The sequence below is a fragment of the Triturus cristatus genome, chromosome 8, assembly GCF_964204655.1.
Source record: "Triturus cristatus chromosome 8, aTriCri1.1, whole genome shotgun sequence".
Taxonomy (NCBI): Eukaryota; Metazoa; Chordata; class Amphibia; order Caudata; family Salamandridae; genus Triturus; species Triturus cristatus.
Genome location: NC_140591.1, coordinates 1,545,589,947 through 1,545,609,591, shown reverse-complemented (window position 1 = coordinate 1,545,609,591; position 19,645 = coordinate 1,545,589,947). Strand labels below are relative to the sequence as shown.

The window sequence follows — 19,645 nt, the reverse complement described above, 5'->3', positions numbered from 1 at the left end:
GACCCCATCCCCCAGGGCCGGCCCTCAAGTTGGGGACTGTGGGGGGAGACCAATGCCCCCACAGTCCCTGCCGACTCTCCGCCTGCTGCGGGATCCAGCATTGCTTTTGGGCAATGGGAGCTGCTGACAGGTTTCCTGCTCTCGCTTCCATAAAGCAAAGCAGTGTTTGCTATGTCAGGGTGGGAGCCGTGCTGCCGCCCTGCCATAGCAAACGGCAATGTCCGGGGGTGGGCATCCCGAGACATTGCAGGAGCCGGCCCTGGGGGGTGGCGGTCCCAAGGGCCATCTAGGGCTCCAGGAGGGTGGCTGCGAGGGGGGCTGCGCAGCCCCCCTCCCAACATGCACTTTGCCCCGGGGAGGTTGTGGCATGAGCCCCCACGCCACACCTTTAGTTTTTTTTTAAATCCCTGAAGAGGTGACGTTCCCCGGGGCTCCATCGGGGGCAAGTGCCCCCCACGCTTTTTTAAAAATGTATTAATAATAAAGTCCTGGGGTGGTGGCGGTCCCTGGGTGTGCGGGGGGGCTGGGAGCCCCCTGCATTTGAATAAGGATAACCCCGGGGAGGTGGCGGTCCCCGGCGCTGCGGGGGCCCCTTGGGTCATGGCACCATTATTAAATTTTGCCCTCGGGACCTGGCCACCCGGGGGCTTTAAGAAAAAGAAGTGCAGGAGACCGCAATTCTTTTTTTTTTTCAGATTCGCACACCCAGTGTGTCTCCGGACGAAAAGTTTTTTAAAAAGGCTTTTTTTGGGCCTGGGGGACCCTGTGGGAGCCCCTGAGCAGGCCTAGGGGGTCAGGGTGTTTCTACCCTGCCCCCTTTCCTTCATGTTTTACTTTTTTCCCCTTGTGATTCGGTTACAGAGTCACAAGATTGCTGCCAACACTTCCTGGTTTGGAGTGTTGGCAGTCAATCACAAATAAGCTTGTGCTCGGGAGGATTCGCGAATCCTCCTCGGTGCTCAGACATCGATATTTTTAGTGTTTGAATTTCTCAGTAACTACTGAACGGATTTACACCATTTAAAAAAAAGGGTGCTTTTTGAACCAGGAACTACCTTTTTGTCAAATTTGGTGTAATTACATTCAGCAGTTCGGGATGTAGCCTGTTCCAAAAATTCCTATGGAAATTAACATAGAGAAAACGCTGTTTTCTCGGCTCCCGCTTGACGAATCATCCCAAAACTTTTAAGACGGGGGCTGACCTGAGCGCCCCATTCGTTTTACAAATGTCACCTAGATTCGTCAAACAGCGCCAAAGATATTGGCAAAAGAAAAAACGCTTTTTGAATAGAAACAAGGTCCTAACTATAACTACCTACTGGCAACGCCAGTAGGTAATATATCCACATATATCTATATATATATATATATATATATATATATATATATATATATATATATATATAGAGAGAGAGAGAGAGAGAGAGAGAGAGAGAGAGAGAGAGAGAGAGAGAGAGAGAGAAAGAGAGAGAGAGAGAGAGAGAGAGAGAGAGAGAGAGAGAGAGAGAGATATTAGTAAATTGGAAGGGGAGAACACATTTTTGTCCAGCCCAAAGTGAAAGAGAGGAGCCCCTCACATTTGAGGTTCATTACTACATATAACAGGAATTCAGGATAGGAAAGGTTTTCTAAATTGTTAAATGGGTTCAGGAAACATTAAGGAATCACTATTTGGAAGGGATATTTATGGGCGTTATTTTCATATACCGATTCTTTAATGTATGTATTAAATGTTTTGCAGACATAATATGGTCGCAAAACATTAATATTTTATCACCAACTCAAAGGAGGTGGTAACCAATTTGCAGACAGGAAGGGGCACCCAAAGAGCAACTTCCTCTTTATGAATGGTAAAAAATATCTTCAAGAGTAGGCAAAGGTTCCATGAACCACTGCCTAACCTTAACAAACTTTGTAAACATTTTTATTTATTTTTTTGATCGCATCCTGTTTTCCTTTTAGGAATACGGGCTGCTTAAAAAAGAAAGATTGCTTTATTTAAAAGCTATCACAGACATGGTCTGCTGACCCCAGCCATGACACCATGCCTGTGATTTTAGGCAGTCATACTGGGTCGCAATTTGCGATTTACCTATTTAATGTTTATGAGTTAGGTTGAATTGTGAATCACTAGGATTATGTAAAATGTGAACCGACCTAATAATATATTGGCCGTATACCAAAATAAGAATGCCTTTGGTAAAAGCAGGTGCTCTAATTGTGACCCATTTTACCTAATGGGACTCAAAGTCCTTTAAAGCCCACCCTCGGTTCTAAGGGAAGCAAATAGTTTCCTGGTCCATCCATAACTAGCTGTTACAGTCAGGGCTTTTTCTTTGCATTCTGGGACTTGTTTTTTATCGTATTATGAACCAAGATTGCAAGCCCCAGAATTGAGAAACAAAACCTAGCCTGGAGCAGCTAGTCATGCATGTACCCTGGAAGCTTGTGAGTCACGCAGAGGATTGCCAATAGTAGGCAGTGGCCTTTCAGTAAGCCTCCTAAAGGCAGCCCTCTGGGCAGGAGAACGGAGAGCCCATGGACCCCTCCCGACATCCCCTTGCAGGGGGGTGCAGTCACTCAATACACCAGCCTGCATGGGGATCACTGTCCCCTCTGGAAAGTGCAGGCGACATGCCACCTTCACTGTGATACACAGTGCGACTTTGAAGCTGCTGCTCTGAATTTCGCTTGAATGCGCTGCCCCCAGGAGAGCACGAGTTTGCAGCTGCCCTGGTGGGAGAGCACATTCTCTATAATAGGGGGCACTTTTGAAATGTTGCCCTTGTTTGTTCTCTTTTTGGAACTTAGCATTAGATACTCATTTTCACTAGTGCATACATTTGTTCTCTGGCCAGTTGACTCTGTGATTCACAGACTATTTCATTTTATTTTGTTAATGAAACCTTTTGGACTTCAATTTGCATATAAGAAGAAACTTTTGAACACGAAAATGTCCTCCAGGACAGTATTGCAAAGATTTATTCTATGAGCTTCGAACAAGGAACCAGTTTGAAATTAAAGACACTGAACCTTGAAAACATGTATTTGGTATTTTTCAACATTCTGCGTGCCTTTTTGAACTAACATGCTACAAACATTGACTGGGAAAAAATCACTCTTTATGTTCTTCGTGAATTACAGTGCGTGTGTAGAATTTGTCTGAACAAATTCCTTGGACTAGAGATATTTAGATCATCAGTGCAAGTCTTAACCTATGAATGTCTGGATACTGCAATTAAGAGTAAAAAGTCAATCAGCTAACATCTGCAAAGTTTCTGTGAGCTATGCATGGTTTTCAGTAAGTTTCATTCCATTTAAGGTAGACACATTATTGTTTAATAGTAAAATGGTTTACAGTAAAGATGTATTAGAAAGATCGTAGTTAAAAAACTTTGAGGACAAAGATTGACTACTGCAAATGTTTTTTTATTTTAAAAGCCATATTTTCAAAAAGAGGTGTACATTGAATATGATTCGCTCATTAAACGAGAAATAGAAAGACGAGCATTGAATATGAGTACTGTTGCACATTAAACATAAAAAAGTAATCTGTGCAGTGAATAAAATAGCAAAGCGAATTAATCATCATGCAGAACTGTACAAATATATCTTCATAAATTCAACAACGGATTGCCTTTTTGTTTTTATCTGGTTTGTCCAAAAACGCTTAGTTAAATTGAGTCCATCAATTTCACCTGCTTCCTTTAGCTGTCTGTCTCTGTCAGTGATGGAATTCGCTCCATTTCATGGTGTGTGAGCTGTGAGGAAAGATTGATCTGAAAATAGTAAGGATTCCTTCTTCTAATCCTCTTTTGCTGTTTCCTAACAATATTATTTACTTTGGATACATTCATTTATGCTCCCTTATGACTTTTCTTCTGTGAGAAGTGTAGATTCGCAGGTGCAGTTCTTCTGTGTGTCTCACATCTGGTACTGTCTGCATTTCTTTTTAACTAGAAAGTTATTTCTTTGATTCATGCACCATTCATGCAGAGATCACAGCTTTGGTAGAGGGATCAGGTCCCAGCTCAGGTTTGCCTCTGGGAAACAGAAACACTAGACTCCAAAAGTCAGATATTTATGGAGCCTACATGACATTTGTGTCACAAAATGAATTTTCATTGTGATTAACAGTATTTATTCCTACGCTGCAGACACTCGGTGAAATGAAGTAAATGGGTTGTGTTGGTTTTTATGGCAGCTACACAGAAGAAATTATGTTTAAATCTGCATTAATAGAAAGGCTAAAATATCTAATATGCCAACTTAAATGTGCTGAACACCAATAAGCATTTAGAAATGTAGGTCGATGCTTTAAAGCCAGGATAAATATTCTGTAATATTTCAATCGCAGTCCATGTAGGAGACCTTCTTACCACAGTGGATGTAACAAGCAGAGTTCACTCAGATCCTCAGCAGGCCATAGCTGCAAATCCTACATCACTGGAACACGGCTGTCATCATACATGTGTGAAGCCAGGACAGACCCAGGAAGCTTCAATGAACAGATGCTTGGCAGATGTCTCTGACAGCAAACCACTTTAGACTCATTGAAATCCTGTGAACATCTATTGCACCATGGATCCTGCCCCAGCAGGCACAGCGGTCTGCAGGGAGACTGGTCATTGGAAGGCTAACAGGAAGTACTATGACAAGGCTAGAGTGCTTTCTGCCTCAGCAACGTTTGATGTAAGGACAATGGTCTTCCTGCACTATGATCAGTAAAGACTCTTGAGTTAGAGAAGCGATTACTCAGTTCTTGGCAGCTGATAACCAGAGTTACTACAGGAGAGTATAGTAGACAAGTCGTTGTATGAGTTACCATGTGTGCGGCTGAGAACTAATCACCTTGGTCAACTTGCTTAACTTGGTTACCAGTGTCCTAATATTATTTAACATATATGTAACCCCACTCACTGAAAATAGTTTCATGTACTGAGTGAGACTCTCCACATAATACAATAATTGTATTTGATAATTATTAACAGTATTCGAGTCATTATAAATATGAAACTCATTATTCATTCATATAATTATAAATGCATACATGTATAGGTCTATACATAAAGAAACACACAGGTGGTGAGAGGTATCTATGGGTCATACTAGGCATCCTCGAAGGCTAACGCATTATGGATAGCTGCGCCTGAAATGAAATATACTTGCCCCAGCCTTCGTGTGTTCGAGAGACGAGGTGGAGGCGCTAGAAAAAGACTTACAAACAAGGTCTCACTCTATAGCGTATTATCACAGTGCAAGTGCTTGAATATTATCTGCAAACATTTCCAAAGGCGTTAGGGGGCAGTGGCGTCTCAGAAACCGGACTTAGGTGTTTATACTTATTTACTCTGGTAGCAGAACTCCTCTCTTGATTACAAGGTCAACACTATGAGAGATATATATTACAAAGGGTGTGCAAGGCTTATGGCACAGCTTGCTATTGCGATATGTGCTGTAACAAAGGTTATTTCTGAGGCACCAACATTCAGTGAACCACATTTGCATTCTCCTTGTAAAACGGATGGGTTAGATTAGCTCTAAAAGGCCACCAAGGCTGCTTTTCTGCCAGACATGGCTCGCCATCATATGGACTGTGCGAGGAAGTGGGATGACGACGTAAAGTCTCTTTTGGAATATGTGGGGCTATGAGAATGCGTCATCTGTTCGTGCGATGTATGGTAAAACCCAAAAAGGATCTAACAATTATCTTCCTAAAACCACACCCTTCTGAATATGTTGTGGGTATGTCACCTTCATTGTTTTTTATGTAGCTTAAATCACATTGTTCATTACGTAATACAATATGTTTGGACATAATCGACAATTCATTAACCCTGAAACTATTGTTTTAGAGAAATCACAAATACATTTAAATGCAATAGCTCTCTGCATCGTTTCAAATTTGTGAATATTTTAAAAGCAGTTCATTATTAGAGAACATTTTTAGAACGCCAGCGGAATCATCAACAATCCACCGAGGAGCAGGGTGACAGGGAAAGTGTTCTGACCTCCAGGAGCTGTGAATACAAAATTATGAATTATTTATGACTAATATAAATGATACAGACAGAACTTTCACGAAAGGGCTTTATCAACAGGTCCTCAATGTGTCAGTCTATAATGCGAGATACCAGAGTCTCCTCATCTTTTAACATTAAAGAATACCATAGCATACTTCTGATTTACAATTAGAGGCCACATATGAGATACGTCATCAGCTGCTAAGAAACTGCACATGATTGGTTCTTAAGTAGCATCTTCATCAAGCCATTCTGTGATCCACCCTCAGAGACTCCACCCACTTACCTGTTTACAAATGTGATTATGATAATCAAAATGTGTTTATTTATTATGTTTTGGTATTTTGGAACTCCACTGGGCTAGCAGAGTCTTCTATTACACGTCCCACCGTTTTCTTTCTATCCTGGTCTCAGGAGTAGTTAGGAAATGTGTAATTGATATGCATCTCTGGGCGATAGTGATCTCACAAGGTCATTCACAGAATTCTCAAGTGTACTTTCCCGGACATGGGCCTGCCTTCCTCTTCTCAGATGATGCCTCTGGGGTCTGTCTGCAAGGTCGGACTGGCCTATAGGGCAATCGGGCAGAACCTGATGAGCTGGTCTGACAGATAATATGAAAGGAATTCCACAAAGGCTTGCAGCGCTGTACGACCTGGTGAAAGGTACAAAGTCTAACACAGACATTATATAAAGAGAAGCAAGGGCAAAAGGAAGGACTTCAAGGCACTTGCAAAATGAATCTCAGAACAAGCCACTAGGATAAGGCACCTGGAGAATAAAATGATTCAATGGCACAAACAACAAGCATTGGCATAGCCAACAGGTCTCGCCTTTGGGACCTTATAAGTGTTTAGTTATCCAGCACAATATCCTTGGTGCAACACCATCAAGTGTTGCATGGCTAAACACTTATAAGGTCCCAAAGGCGAGACCTATTGGCTATGCCAATGCTTGTTTTTGTTAAGCTTCATGTGCGCACACACACAGTGACCCTCTTGAGGTGCTTTTGCTTCAACCTTATTGCATTCATCACAGCTTAAGAGAGGGGAAAAGCACTGGTAAAGCCAATAGTTCGGCTCCGCATTTGAAAGACAAGATCTTCTGTTTAGCAATGCTCTTTAAGGACGCTGCTCAGCAGCAACACATATAAACAGCGGGTTATTGCCAATGTAGGGAACGTTATTTCAGCATCATTTTGTACTGGAACATCACAGTTTAATGAGATCGATATGGTCTTGGAGGTAAGTCTTACCTGAATGACAGCTAAGGGCAATCAATTCTTGTATAATCATACCCCCCAGCAGAGGAAGCTAGTCCTGAGGCTCCCTGTCACCAACAAGTGTCAGGGACAGAGTACAAAGGAAAGCCGCATGGGCGACACTTTTCACGCCAGTCCCATTACTTGCAGAGTGGCTGAGCCCTAACACAAAACAAATGTTTGGGAGAGGTTTCCCTAGGAAGCCTTTTAAAATGTGGATATAAAATTGCATTTTAGAGGACATTTTCCGCATATACTAACCTGCTAAAACTCCTAATTGTGAGTGCACATTCAATAATCTTACGATGCCTCACGCGTATTCCTTTGCATCGTGTTACATGGCAGACTTTGAGCAGCAGAGCCGCTGTACTTTCCTTTATTGAACACTGTAAATAACCCTCCACAACATGAACTTTGTGTAGATTACTTTCATATGCAATGTAGGCGTTTGGGGGTTTGGAGGTCGTATCTAAGTTACATATGGAGACGTTTTTATTTCTCCAAGGAATTAGTTATACGTTCTAGTAATTAAAGATAACTACATTTAAAAAATACGAAGAAGGGAATTTACTCCTGTATACCATTCTTCGCAGTACTGGTCAGAAGTGTTGCAAAGCCGGAGCACCTTTGCTTTATCACACATTACAACAATAAGCTCAGCAAACATGTTAAGAAAGCTGTGCGCAAACATTGCGGGGTGGTTTTCAGAGGCAGTAACTACACCAGGCTGCACCTGCCCAGGAACTGCCTCGGGATTAGCCGAGGGGGGCCTAATAACGGGCACGGTGTCACAACGCCCTGCAGCAGTAGGATTTGAGTTTAAGGGTGAGATCAGGTGGGAGGAAACCAGCCCATCTCAAATGCTGGATGTGCACAGTTTACAAGATGGCTCCGGACCAACAAAAAATACAGCAGTGACTGGCAGGCGCCCCCGTGCATTTCTAATAACCGCTTGCATGTAAAGCCGGGCACTAAAGACTTCCTTTGTGGGTATCCTAGGAGACGAGGTACACCCACTTCACGGAAGCCGGGAGAGATTCTGCGTGGTTAAAGGCGCTCGTCCTAGACAAAGAGATGCTGAAGGGAACAGGTAAGTGCGGGGTCACCTGCGGCTCCTTAAATTGCCTGCCCACAATCACAATTGTGTAGCCTCGCATTGGTCCTTTCTTCTAAACAGTGCTCCTCTCTCTCTGCATTACAAAGCCTCGCAGCCTCAAACTGTGGACTGGTGTTTCATTTCCAAGAATCCCTCGCATGCGCCTGCAAAGGGCATCATCGGATCCCCAAAGATGAGCTCACCTCCCCTTCTGTACCGAATAGACTGCTTCAGTTTGAAGCCACTAATTGGTGGAGTGCCCAGGAGCTGTGTGTAGCGTAACCTGTACGTCATGGGGTAATGGCGGGATTCGCATGCGCACTGTGAGCTGCCACAATATTGCAGTAATGGAAATTTTGCATATTTTATTGTGAAACACTATTTTGCCACTCGATTTTGCGATGGAAACACAAAATGCTGGCTTAGAATCTTACTACAAAACTTTGAGTATGTGTCATGCTCTCTCTCCTCGGCTTCCATGTCAAGGCAGCTGCAGACAGATAAGCAACAAAAATCCTAAGCCATGAGCATGCGAATGGCTTCTTTGCGTTTAACACTTTATCAGATGGGACCCTAAGTATCAACCGCTGTATTCGTTTGCCACAGACTCCGACCAAGGGGTGATTTTGCTGATAAGTTTGATGTGAAAAAGTTTCTGGTGGTCCATCCTGACTTTGTGAGATATATCAACAAGCGCGGCCAGCGGCCGCGAAAGTGAAACAGTACTCCGGGTTAACAAGTGGGAGGGGTGGGGGTAGTGCGATTCCCTTGCGGGAGCAAGCGCGATAATTGCTAACATATGGCGCCGCTGCTCGCTCCCGCAAGGGAATCACCAAACGTGCACGCATTGCCATTGAAAGCAATGCAACGTGTGCACGTTTTTGCCCGCAAAGCTGTGCCGATTACAAAAGGTCTTTTTCCTAAGCAGCGAGCCCTAAAAAGGAGTTTTATCAATTAAAGTTAAGGCACAATAAAAACATATCATAGAGTTGAAAGACTAGAACCACAGGGGAACCTCACAATCTTCATCATTCCAGAGAGTTTAGAACCAGAGACAATCTCCTACGTGGAGTTTCTAGAAACTTGAGGCCATATTTTTGACCCGGTTTGCATCTCTCTTGCACCACGCAAATTGGTGCAAGAGCAACACAAACCTTAAGTTATATTTTTCAAGCCACACAAAGCCACCAATGTGATTTTGAGTGGCTCCAAAAATATGGAGTAACGCAATGCAGAGCAAATCGCTGTGTTGTGTTACTCAGCCCTGGGTTGGCGTTCCATGGGCATTGTGTGGCTGTTCGCACGAAACTCCCAGGGTATTTTGACACATTCCCAGATTTACAAGACATTGTAAACCTGGGAATGCACCAAAAAGATACGCCACCCAAGGGGAGGTTTAACGAGGAGAAATATGTTTACTTCTCCTCGTTTTTTCCTCTTTCAATGTGTTCTACATTCTGCAGCACATATATAAAGAGGAAAAAGCCTCTCAGGATTGTTTTGTGCAGGAAGGGGGCCCCTTTTTAAACCATGTGAAAAAGACATAGAATATATCCTGGAAAGGCCTCAAATTGGCATTGCACAAGACTATGTCAATAAAACGTTGAACGCAGAAAAGGTCTCACCTTTAAGACAAAGCTGAAAGAGCTTGACATCCCCTTTTGTTTTGTGAATCCCTCAAGATTCCAAATTGTTTAAAAAGGGAAATTTCGATCTTCAATGATCCAGCAGATCTGCAATCATTTGTCTCAAATAACATTCAACCGATACAGACACTTGAGAGGTGAACTATCATAACAGTTATCCAAACAACCTCTACGTTTACCAAGAAAAATAAGACAAAAAGGAGTGCTCAAGTACGTGTCATACTCGTATCTTTTGTAAGATTGGTAAGTCGAAAGAGCGAAGGGGTTAGAATGAAAGGGACATACGCAGCAGCCACATGTCTCACAGTTGGCATAAAAATGTTGCACGTTATTGTTTACGTCATTGTTAGAAATGGGTTTTCTGCTTGGCAGAGTATGCACCCTGTCCAAGCAGGAGTCACAATCCTAGTCAGGATAAGTCACTGCACAACCTAAATTATCCTGTGCTCACCCTATGGTAGCTTGGCACAGAGTAGTCAAGCTTAACTTAAGAGGCAATGTGTAAAGTATTTGTGCAACACTTAAACAGTAAAACAGTGAAAACACCACAAAAAGACTACACCACAGTTTAGAAAAATAAACTATGACTTTATGAATAAAACAAGATCAAAATTATAAGAATCTTTTCAATAGCCATTGCAATACAAATTTTATTTGATGCAGATCCATCAGGTGGAATCAAAAATTCAGAAGTGCACTTAGAAGCAATAAGCACTTAAGCGAGTTCTCGGGTCACACTAGACCAGGACAAAGCCAAGAGTTCACGCCGACCATGAGGGAGGCCGGCAGCTGGAACCTCCATGGGTATGCTGAACAAAAGTACCCTGATCTGAGTAATGCCCTCTTTGTCAAGGCTGCATAGGTCATGCTGCAGCGGTGCGTCAAGTCCACTACACGCCACAACAAGAGTGCACTGGTTCTGACCCACACTGCGGCGAGGATGTGCCGAAGCCGATGTGGATGTGTGAGTGCGGGCTGTTGAGCACCTAACGGCCTCGCTTCCAAGGGTCTAGGCCTGGGATGGCACCACTTGCCAGGGCAGACTCAGGGCTTGTAGAGTCCAGGTGCAGATGCAGGTGGTTCAAGTCTGTCATATCCCTGAGACTTGGGAACAGGAGGAAAGCCAGCAAGGCCATGGAGTCACTCTGTGTTCAAGTGATGCAGGACCAGTCTGTCTCACCCAGTCGGTCAACAGCAGGCAGCAGAGCACAGCAAGGCAGAGTTCGGCAAAGCAGCAGTCCAGCAGCGTAGCAGTCCTTTTAGCATCACCACGGCTATTCTTCCTGGTAGAGTGGTCACAGGTCCAGAAGTGTACTGTCTTGGTGGTGTAAGACACCCAGTGCTTATACCCAAAGGTGCCTTTGAAATGGGGGTGGATTCAAAGAGTGGTTTTTGAAGTGCACAAGTATCCTTGCAAACCAGCCCTGTCTCCAAACTAGCTACGGGGGTAAATGAGTGCTTTGTGTGAGGGCAGGACACTATCTATTGAATTGTAAGTGTCAGGTCCTTCCTTCCCCCCTGCTCAGGAAGACCCACCACAATGCAGATGCATGTAAATGACACACCTAGCCTTCCTGTGTTTATGGCTGTCTAGACGGAATGCACAAAGAGTAGTTGTCATCCACCCCAGACGTGTATTGGAGACAGGCTGCAAGACAAGAGGGAGAGCAACGCGTTAGAGCATTGTTGGTAGATTTGTAAATCCTCACTGGATCATACAGCCTTTAGAGGCATTCTAAAATCTTATCATAATAAGCTTAATGATTGCCAAAACAGCTCATTGTTTAGAATATTAGAAGAGAATAGTAGCTTCTCCTAGGAACTCTTTAAGATAATTAAGGAATTATCTCAGCCTGTGAGTCAAAATATTAAAATCTCGGGCCAGCGGTGTGAAGACCTGGCAGAGTTCTTCCATGAGTAGATTGATAAGATCTTCTCTGCTTTTGAGACTCAACCCTCCCTGGCAGAGTTCTTTATGAAATAATTCAGTTCTCACCCCATAACATCTATTCACTGGGGTGAATTCCAGAAACTCACTCAAGAAGTAGTGGAAAAGACCATGATTGAGATGAGGACTCCCTTTGGACCCCTGTCTTTTTGTATGTTTTTTCTCCAGAATTGCCCCGGTTTTAAGCTCACATATTACTTGGCTGTTTAGGTTATCTTTGGAAAATGCTGCTTTCCCTTTTTGTTGGAAATCTGCTCTTCTGTTGCCTTATTTGAAAAGGGCTGGAGTGGAAGCTGATGATTTTTCCAACTAGCGTCCTATCTCTCTTTTGCCTTCTTTAGTGAAAGTGTTTGAAGGGATAGTTAATGTTCAACTATAGCGGTTTCTGTGACCTGATAATATTCTGTACTCTTCCCAAATTGTCTTTAAATCCAAAAAATGCCCAGAGTCTACCCTGCTGGCAGTGGTAGACAGAATTAGATCAGACGCAGATCAGAGCAAGGCTGTTGACCTGATCTTTTTAGATCGGTCTGCTGCCTTCGATACTGTCTATCACTCACAGCTAGTTCATAGGCTTCATGAAGCAGGCTTGCATTCTACCACTCTACAATGGTTTGGAGCATTTTTGTCCAACAGATCTTACTCTGTTTATTTGGCTTTGCTTAAATCAACTCCATTACCGACTAATTGTTGTGGTCCACAAGGGTCATCTCTAAGCCGGTGTCTGTTTAATGTCTATGTGGCCCCCTTGACGAATACTGTCAAATCTTGGGGCATCAAGACATATTCTTATGCGGATGATACCCAGCTCATTATTACCATTAGCGAGAATCACCCTCAAAATCGTGAGAATCTTTTGGGCTGTCTCTCACATGTGGCTAGCTGGATGCGTTTACATTGAAGTTGCACGCAGAAAAAAACTAAGTCCTGTTGTTTGGAGGGACGGACAAAGTCTGGAATGACACCTGGTAGTCTACCTCCCTTGGTGCTGCTCCATTAGCTAAGAGACCCGTAAAGAGTCATATTAGACGACTCCCTTTCTATTAAGGACCACCTAAACTCAGTATGCGGAAGGTGCTATAGTCTCTTACCATGCTGAGGATGCTATTCAGATGGATCCCTTTATCCTGACGTAGGACAGTCACTCAGGTTCTCATTCTGAACAGAATGGACTATGGCAATATCTTATACTGAGGGATGGCTGACTATATCTTCAATCGCTTGCAACTTATACAGAATAAAGCAGCCAGACTGATTTGTAATAGCCCCAAAGGAGCTCAGCCTCAGCCTGCCGCAATCAGCTGCAGTGGCTCCCAGTGCAGAAAAGTGTCAGATTTAAATTACTTTGTTATGTGCACAAGTCACTCTACGAGTCAGGATCAGCTATTTTGCGTTGCAAAGTGGACATCCATAAGTCTAGTAGAGTAATGCATTCCTCCCATCAAGCTCAGATTTGCAGTACTAGAATTAGGAAAGCCAGGATAGGTGGCCGCACTTTTGGTAATTTAGCTGCACTTCATTGGAATTCCCTTCCTTTGGAAATGCGACTTATGGAGGACCTTTTTGTGCTGAGTAAGCATTTGAAAATGTGTCTGTACCCTCTTTAGGGGCATTTATCTGCAGAGTTTCCCAGTTTGGTTCTAGCACTGGGATGTCCCCTTGGGGATGATGTATGCACTTTATAAATACACGAATAACAACTTAAAAGTGCATAAAGAAATTCCCAAGGTTAGTCTGTGAGAGGAGCAGGCCTCACAGTACTCACAGCAATGAATAATGAATTACGCTCTTAGTCACTACCAGGACATGCAAACTATAAAGATACATGTCCTACCTTTTACTTACACAGCCCCCTGCCCTTAGGGTTGTCTAGGGCCTACTCTAGGGTTGACGTATGTGTAAGAAAAGGGGAGTTTATGGATTGGCAAGGAGTTTTAAATGGCACGTCAAAGTGGGAGTAAACTGCACACGCAGGCTCTGCAGTGGCAGGCCTGAGACATGGTTAAGGGGCTACTTCTGTAGGTGGCACAATCAGTGCTGCAGGCACCAGTACCTTTAAATTGACAGGTCCAGGGCACATATAGTGCACTTTACTAGGGACCTATAAGTGAATTAAATATGCCAATTAAGGAAGAACCAATATTACCATGTTTAGGGGAGAGAGCACAATCATTTTAGCACTGCTTAACAATGGTAACGTGTGTAGTCTTCTAAAGCCAGCAAAAATGAGGTCAGAAAAAGAAGGAAGGCAAAACGTTTGGGGTGACCCTTCAGAGATGGCCATTTCCAACAGTCATAAATTAATAGTAATTCTAAGCCAAGATGATATCCCCAAACCAGGTTGTATTCTTAAGGTTATCACTAATTTAGCTGGCACTTGTATGTAATAGGCTCTCCATGGTCTTATTACCAACTCAAACTAACCTGTCAAGTGATGGTGACATATAAACCACTAGGTTAACATATGCCGACCACCAACTGCAAGTCTCCTTCCTTTATCAACCTAATCTCACTCTTGTACAGAGAGAGATCTGGATATATTTGTTAACTGAATGGATATCAAACTTGAAACAATTAGTCTGTTACACAAAATCAAGTCTTTAGTACAGGGAGCTATTCATCCTTACAGCTTCGCATACCCTAGTTGTGTACCACAGAAGCAAAGTCATGAATGTTAGCAAGTTTAAAATGTTAGTTTTATGGACTAATTAAGGGTAATGTAAAATTCAAAATGCTACTATCGGGGAAGGGATTTTTCAGGAAACTGTGTCCTTCTACACTCTGATCAGAATGAAGGGTTTTGGAGGGGAGAGAACTTTTAATCTCAGGAAAGGGAGAGTTTTCAATTAGTTTTTTGTTTCTACTTTCACTCTTCCTTTCTATCTTACCCCCACTCCTTTCCATTCCACTGCTCTTCGCACACAGTGGGTGTAGGTAGCTGGCTTTTTATGTATTAGTACCAATGTAAGGGTACAATATGCAGAAAGTCCAGAGGACCCTTGTTGGTTTGCAGGACTTACTTTAATAATCCCAAGTGCTCTATTTGTGGTGGAGAGTCAATAAATGAGACACACACTCAAAAAGAAATCCGAGGCCAATTAAAAAAATGAACACAGGTTTTATATATTTTTAGACACCAAGATCTTCGGGATCAGGTAAGTACTTTCTGAGTTATCCTATTTACAAGAAAACAGCAAATATTCCAGGTGTCAGATTTGAGGCGGTAGCCTCGAACGCTACAATATTTTAACCTATGGGAGGAAAAACATGCAGCAAGATCGTACTTGCAGTCAAAGTTCACTGGGGCCCTTTGGGACTTAAGGTGCTGGGGGGCCACGGTCCAAAGTATCAACATCAGTTTTAGTTTACCTGTCCTGATTTTCCGGATGCAGAGATGCTGTTTGTGATGGAAGCCTTGAGCGCTACACCTGTCAAATTTAAAGGGACCTGAAGCTAGAGACTGCAATGGACTACTTGGGGACAAGTTTGGCAGAACCCACAGGGGGGCTCAGCTCATGGGGACCCCTAAGCCAAGTGGATGCAGTCAAAAGTCGTTAACCCAGGCTGTCCGACTCGGGTGCAGAGGAGCTGGGCTGGCTGGACACTTGCATCAGAGGCTGTTACGGTTCTTGGTTGATCTGCAAGGAGAGCAAAAAACGAAACAGCAGGGCCACTCTCGGTGTGGATATTATCTGTTCTGAACTCCCTCAACTGCAGGTAAGGTTTTAAAGTGTTGGTGTCCAGACTGGACACTAAACATGCCTTGGTTGGTGGAAGTACCCTAGTGCAAAGGGTATTGGTGGGGGAGGCTCCTGGAGGGTCTGGCATCTCGAAACTCAGCATAGAGGCAGGGCTAACCTACTAGAGCCACAAAAACGTCCTCCTGTCATGCTGCTCCTTCGATGGACCTGATGGAAAACAACACAGGGTACTGGACAGATGCAGTTGATACCTGCAAATGCAGGGGGATGGCTCCTCCACCCCAAGGGAGATGCTAAGTGGTTGGCAAAGTGCTGCTCAGTCCTCCAAGGGCTTGGAAGGATGCGCAGCTGCTGGATGAGTCAGTCTTTGCAGCTGTCAAGGTACCAGCAGTTAGGCAGGGTTTTGCGCCAAGTTTGGTATAAGTCTGCAGTTCTCTCAGTGTCTGCTTTTCTTTGTTCTTCTTCTGTTTCCAGTTATACAATGAATCTGTTGAAATGGTGTTGTGGGGAGTTCTAAATACTCAGATTAGGGGAGTTAATGGGAGTGTAGGATGGTAGCCAATGGGCTACTTACCACTGAAGTCACTACACCCCCTATATGGCCACTTCCTGTGAGGGGTGGGCATAACTCTGAACCAGAGTTCCTAGTTTCACCAAAACCAAGATGGTGAAACCCTTCTTCAACTGTTCACTTCAGGTGGCCCACCTTAGAGGTGTGCCTAGCCTGCAAGTGTGAAACATCGTCTGACTATCTAATTTCCCACCTGCTATGATGCCAAATGGGCACAAGGGCAATAGGGTGGCATTCCCTAGGTATGGGAGAAGATGGGGTTGCATATCAAAGGTGGCAGAAGCTTTGAGACCTCTGACCTTGATATGCTAAAATACTAGCCATCCTGCTGGAATAGGTGTAAACACATTCTGGCAGAGTAGGCATTGTTTCTGATCTCTGGGAGCACGCGCTGTCCCTTGCAGGGGGTCAGAAACTCGTCCTTGGTGGCAGGCTGGAAGACACCAGTCAGCCAGCATACTTAGGGACTAGTAGGTTTTTAGGGGCCACTTATAAGGTGCCCTCAGGATGCATGTCATAATAAATCCAATAGTGGCATCTGTATGGATTTATTAAGACAAGGTTTTTGATCCTAAACACCATTATTATCAGTGAAGCCATCATGTAGCTGGGTAACTCGTAATAACCAGTGCCAAGTACATGTTCTCAAGATGGCTCCCTAAACACTTGCAAAATTTAGTAATGGAGCTAGGCATCACAGGAGTACTTCTGCTCATGCAGATGTGCCTTCACATGTAATATAAGGCTCTAAGGCCTGCTGTGAGGGGTGAGTTACATATATTATCTGCAGTGTGAGTAGGCAGTGCACACATGGTATGTACAATGTCTTGTTTTCACAGTGGTTTGCACCATTTCACATATCCTGCTATTGCAGTATGCATGTGTTTGAGAGTGGCATAATATAAACTGCAGGAACCCTCTTTAGTATCCATGCCCTGAGTACCATAGGTACCATTTACCAGGGGCTTACAGGGGTGCTAAAGTCCTTGCCAATTGGGTTACAATTGAACATTGCCTTATTTTAAGGGAATGAGCACTGGAGCCTAGTTAGTAGTCCCCCAGTGCACTACCAATCAACAACATCAGTATCAGTGAGCAAAAAGTGGTGGTGACCGTGTCAAAAAGAGGCACTTTCCTATAGTGGGGCACTGACATTGAGATATTGCATGACAAGTGAAATATTACCTACTTTCTTCAACATACTCCCAAAGGTTGGGAAGGCTTTGACACCCTTACAATTATTTAATAAACATTATTCACTTTTTACATCAACACTATAGAAGATAATATTAATATCCACTAATAATGACAGTATATTCGTGAGAATGATACTAGTAATCCTGCACATAACAGATTCAACTACATTGAGCAGGTCCCTGACCAGTTCTGTTCGGCCCTGCCGAGCAGTTGTGGCAATAGCGCAAGGGTTTTTAAAGAGGTCCTATGCCTAACCGGCAGCCAGTGCAGCTTCTTGAGTGCATCCCCCATCGACGCATGCCTAGGAAGATTCAGAAGTAGATGTGCTGCCACATTTTGTACTCTTTGGAGTCTCTTGATCCGACCCTGTGTAACCGCCCAGGTATAGCACATTAAAATAATCGAGCCTCAATACAATCAAAGCCTGAACCACTGTGTTTTTTTTAGCTGACTCTGGCAAGAGATAGGGAATCTTTCTTAGCATTTTCAGAATTCCAAAGCATTTTCCCATCACTGCAGTAATTTGGCTGTCAAAAAACAGCTTACTGTCCAACCAAATGACCAGGTTCTTAAACTTAGCTTTAGGTTCAGGTAATGGACCCTACTCCATGAGCCACCAATCCATAGACCAAATGTTGGATTGCATGCCCAGAGTCAGCACCTCTGTGTTTCCAGCATTAAGCTTAAGGCAGTTCCAGTCCATCCATCTTGCAACTTTTGTGAGGCAGTGTAGGAGAGTAGGATCTGCACCTTATGTTGCCCCCACTTTTTTTCTGATGTTTACACTGGTTTCTGGCCATAGTCTGGCTGGGACCCTGCTAATCAGGGCCCCAGCCTCTCTGTTCTCTCTAAACAACTTGGAGTGCATATTAGATGCACTAGTGATTGGATACTGTGGTACCTTATGAGCCCCTAGTATATGGTACCTTAGGTACCAAGGGCATAGGTACTTCGCAGGCCTACCAGGGGCTGAAGCATGTATTATGCCACCCCTGGGAAGCATACTAAATCTGACACCACAGACCTGCTACTGCAGCCTGGGTGAGGTAGTGTTAGCACTCCTCGCTGAGATATAGGTTCCCTATATCTCTATCTGCACACACATATAAACCTATCAGTCACCCCTAAGGGAGGCCCTATCAATCCTGAGGGCAGGGTGCTCGGTTTCCATGTGAGGGGGTGCCTCTTCCTGAACAGGGCCCCTCTGCAGCTCTCAGAGTCTATTCTCTGTGGCTGTTTGTGTATGCGGTTAAACCATATACTCTTAAGTACATTATAACCTCGCGGTTAATGCTAACTCTGGGATGGCTGCATCAAAACATGTTGTGTTTGGTCTCAAACGCTTTGGAATCATACACTGGGCTGCCCTCCTGCTGCTGACCGAAACTCGCAGTGGAGGAGGCCCAACAATAGGTATCCTGTCACAGGGAGGTGTGACCACCTCCCAGACAGGATTTAGTGTATGGGGGCTGGGTAGGTGCACTCCTAGAGTGCTTTGAAATCCTGCACTGGGGGAGCAGTAGGCTCCTCTGTGCATATGCCAGCTCAAACCGGTTCAGGGGCTAACTGCCCCTGCTCTGGCGTGAAACTGGACAAAGGGAGGTGGGTGTAACCACCCACTTCCCTGACCCTCCCATAGGAGGGGTCATACAGCGAGTCCCTGCCTTTCTTTTAGTATAAGATAGGGAACCCTTGCCATTGCAAACTAGATATCCCTGGGCGACGCTCTGAAGAAGAATCCTGGCCCTTCGACGTTCCACTACCTTTGGAAGACTGAAGAATCTCCCTTGGAGTCAAGGAGTGACTCCCATGCTTGGCAGGCACCAAAACTTTTCATCAACAGTCGCAAACTTTGCCCACTCCCGCCGGAGTCCAAAGTCTCTGCAGCCCCAGAAGTGGATTTCCTGACTTCTCCAAGGCCATTGTGAGTCCCCTGTGAAGCTGAGGCAAGTGGGCCCCACAAGTGATGAGGAACCGCAATACATGGGTACCATGCACTATTTTCAAGTTCAACCCCTTCACGACATTCTACAAACTTGTCCATTGGACCATATATGTTCCAAGCCTCCAGCAGGATTTCCACTGAAGATCAGAGGCCTACCTTGTTCCGAGTGACCGTGGGCTCCTGTAGAGTGAATCCTCCTGAGGCGTCTTTGTGATCCCTTGCCGACTGGCTTGTGGGTCCCCTGAAGACTTTTCTAC

The 19,645-nt window shown here is 44.2% G+C and overlaps 1 protein-coding gene across 1 annotated transcript in view; it reads right to left on the bottom strand.

Moving 5' to 3' along the window:
- Positions 1-3,408: 3,408 nt before the first annotated feature.
- The window catches only part of LOC146806102 (ecto-ADP-ribosyltransferase 5-like), a 344,837-nt gene continuing 328,600 nt past the window's right edge, over positions 3,409-19,645 (bottom strand). The window contains exon 6 of the mRNA XM_085623440.1: positions 3,409-6,020. Coding sequence (XP_085479566.1) covers positions 5,947-6,020 — 74 coding nt within the window. The 3' untranslated portion in view covers positions 3,409-5,946. The remainder of the gene's footprint in view (positions 6,021-19,645) is intronic.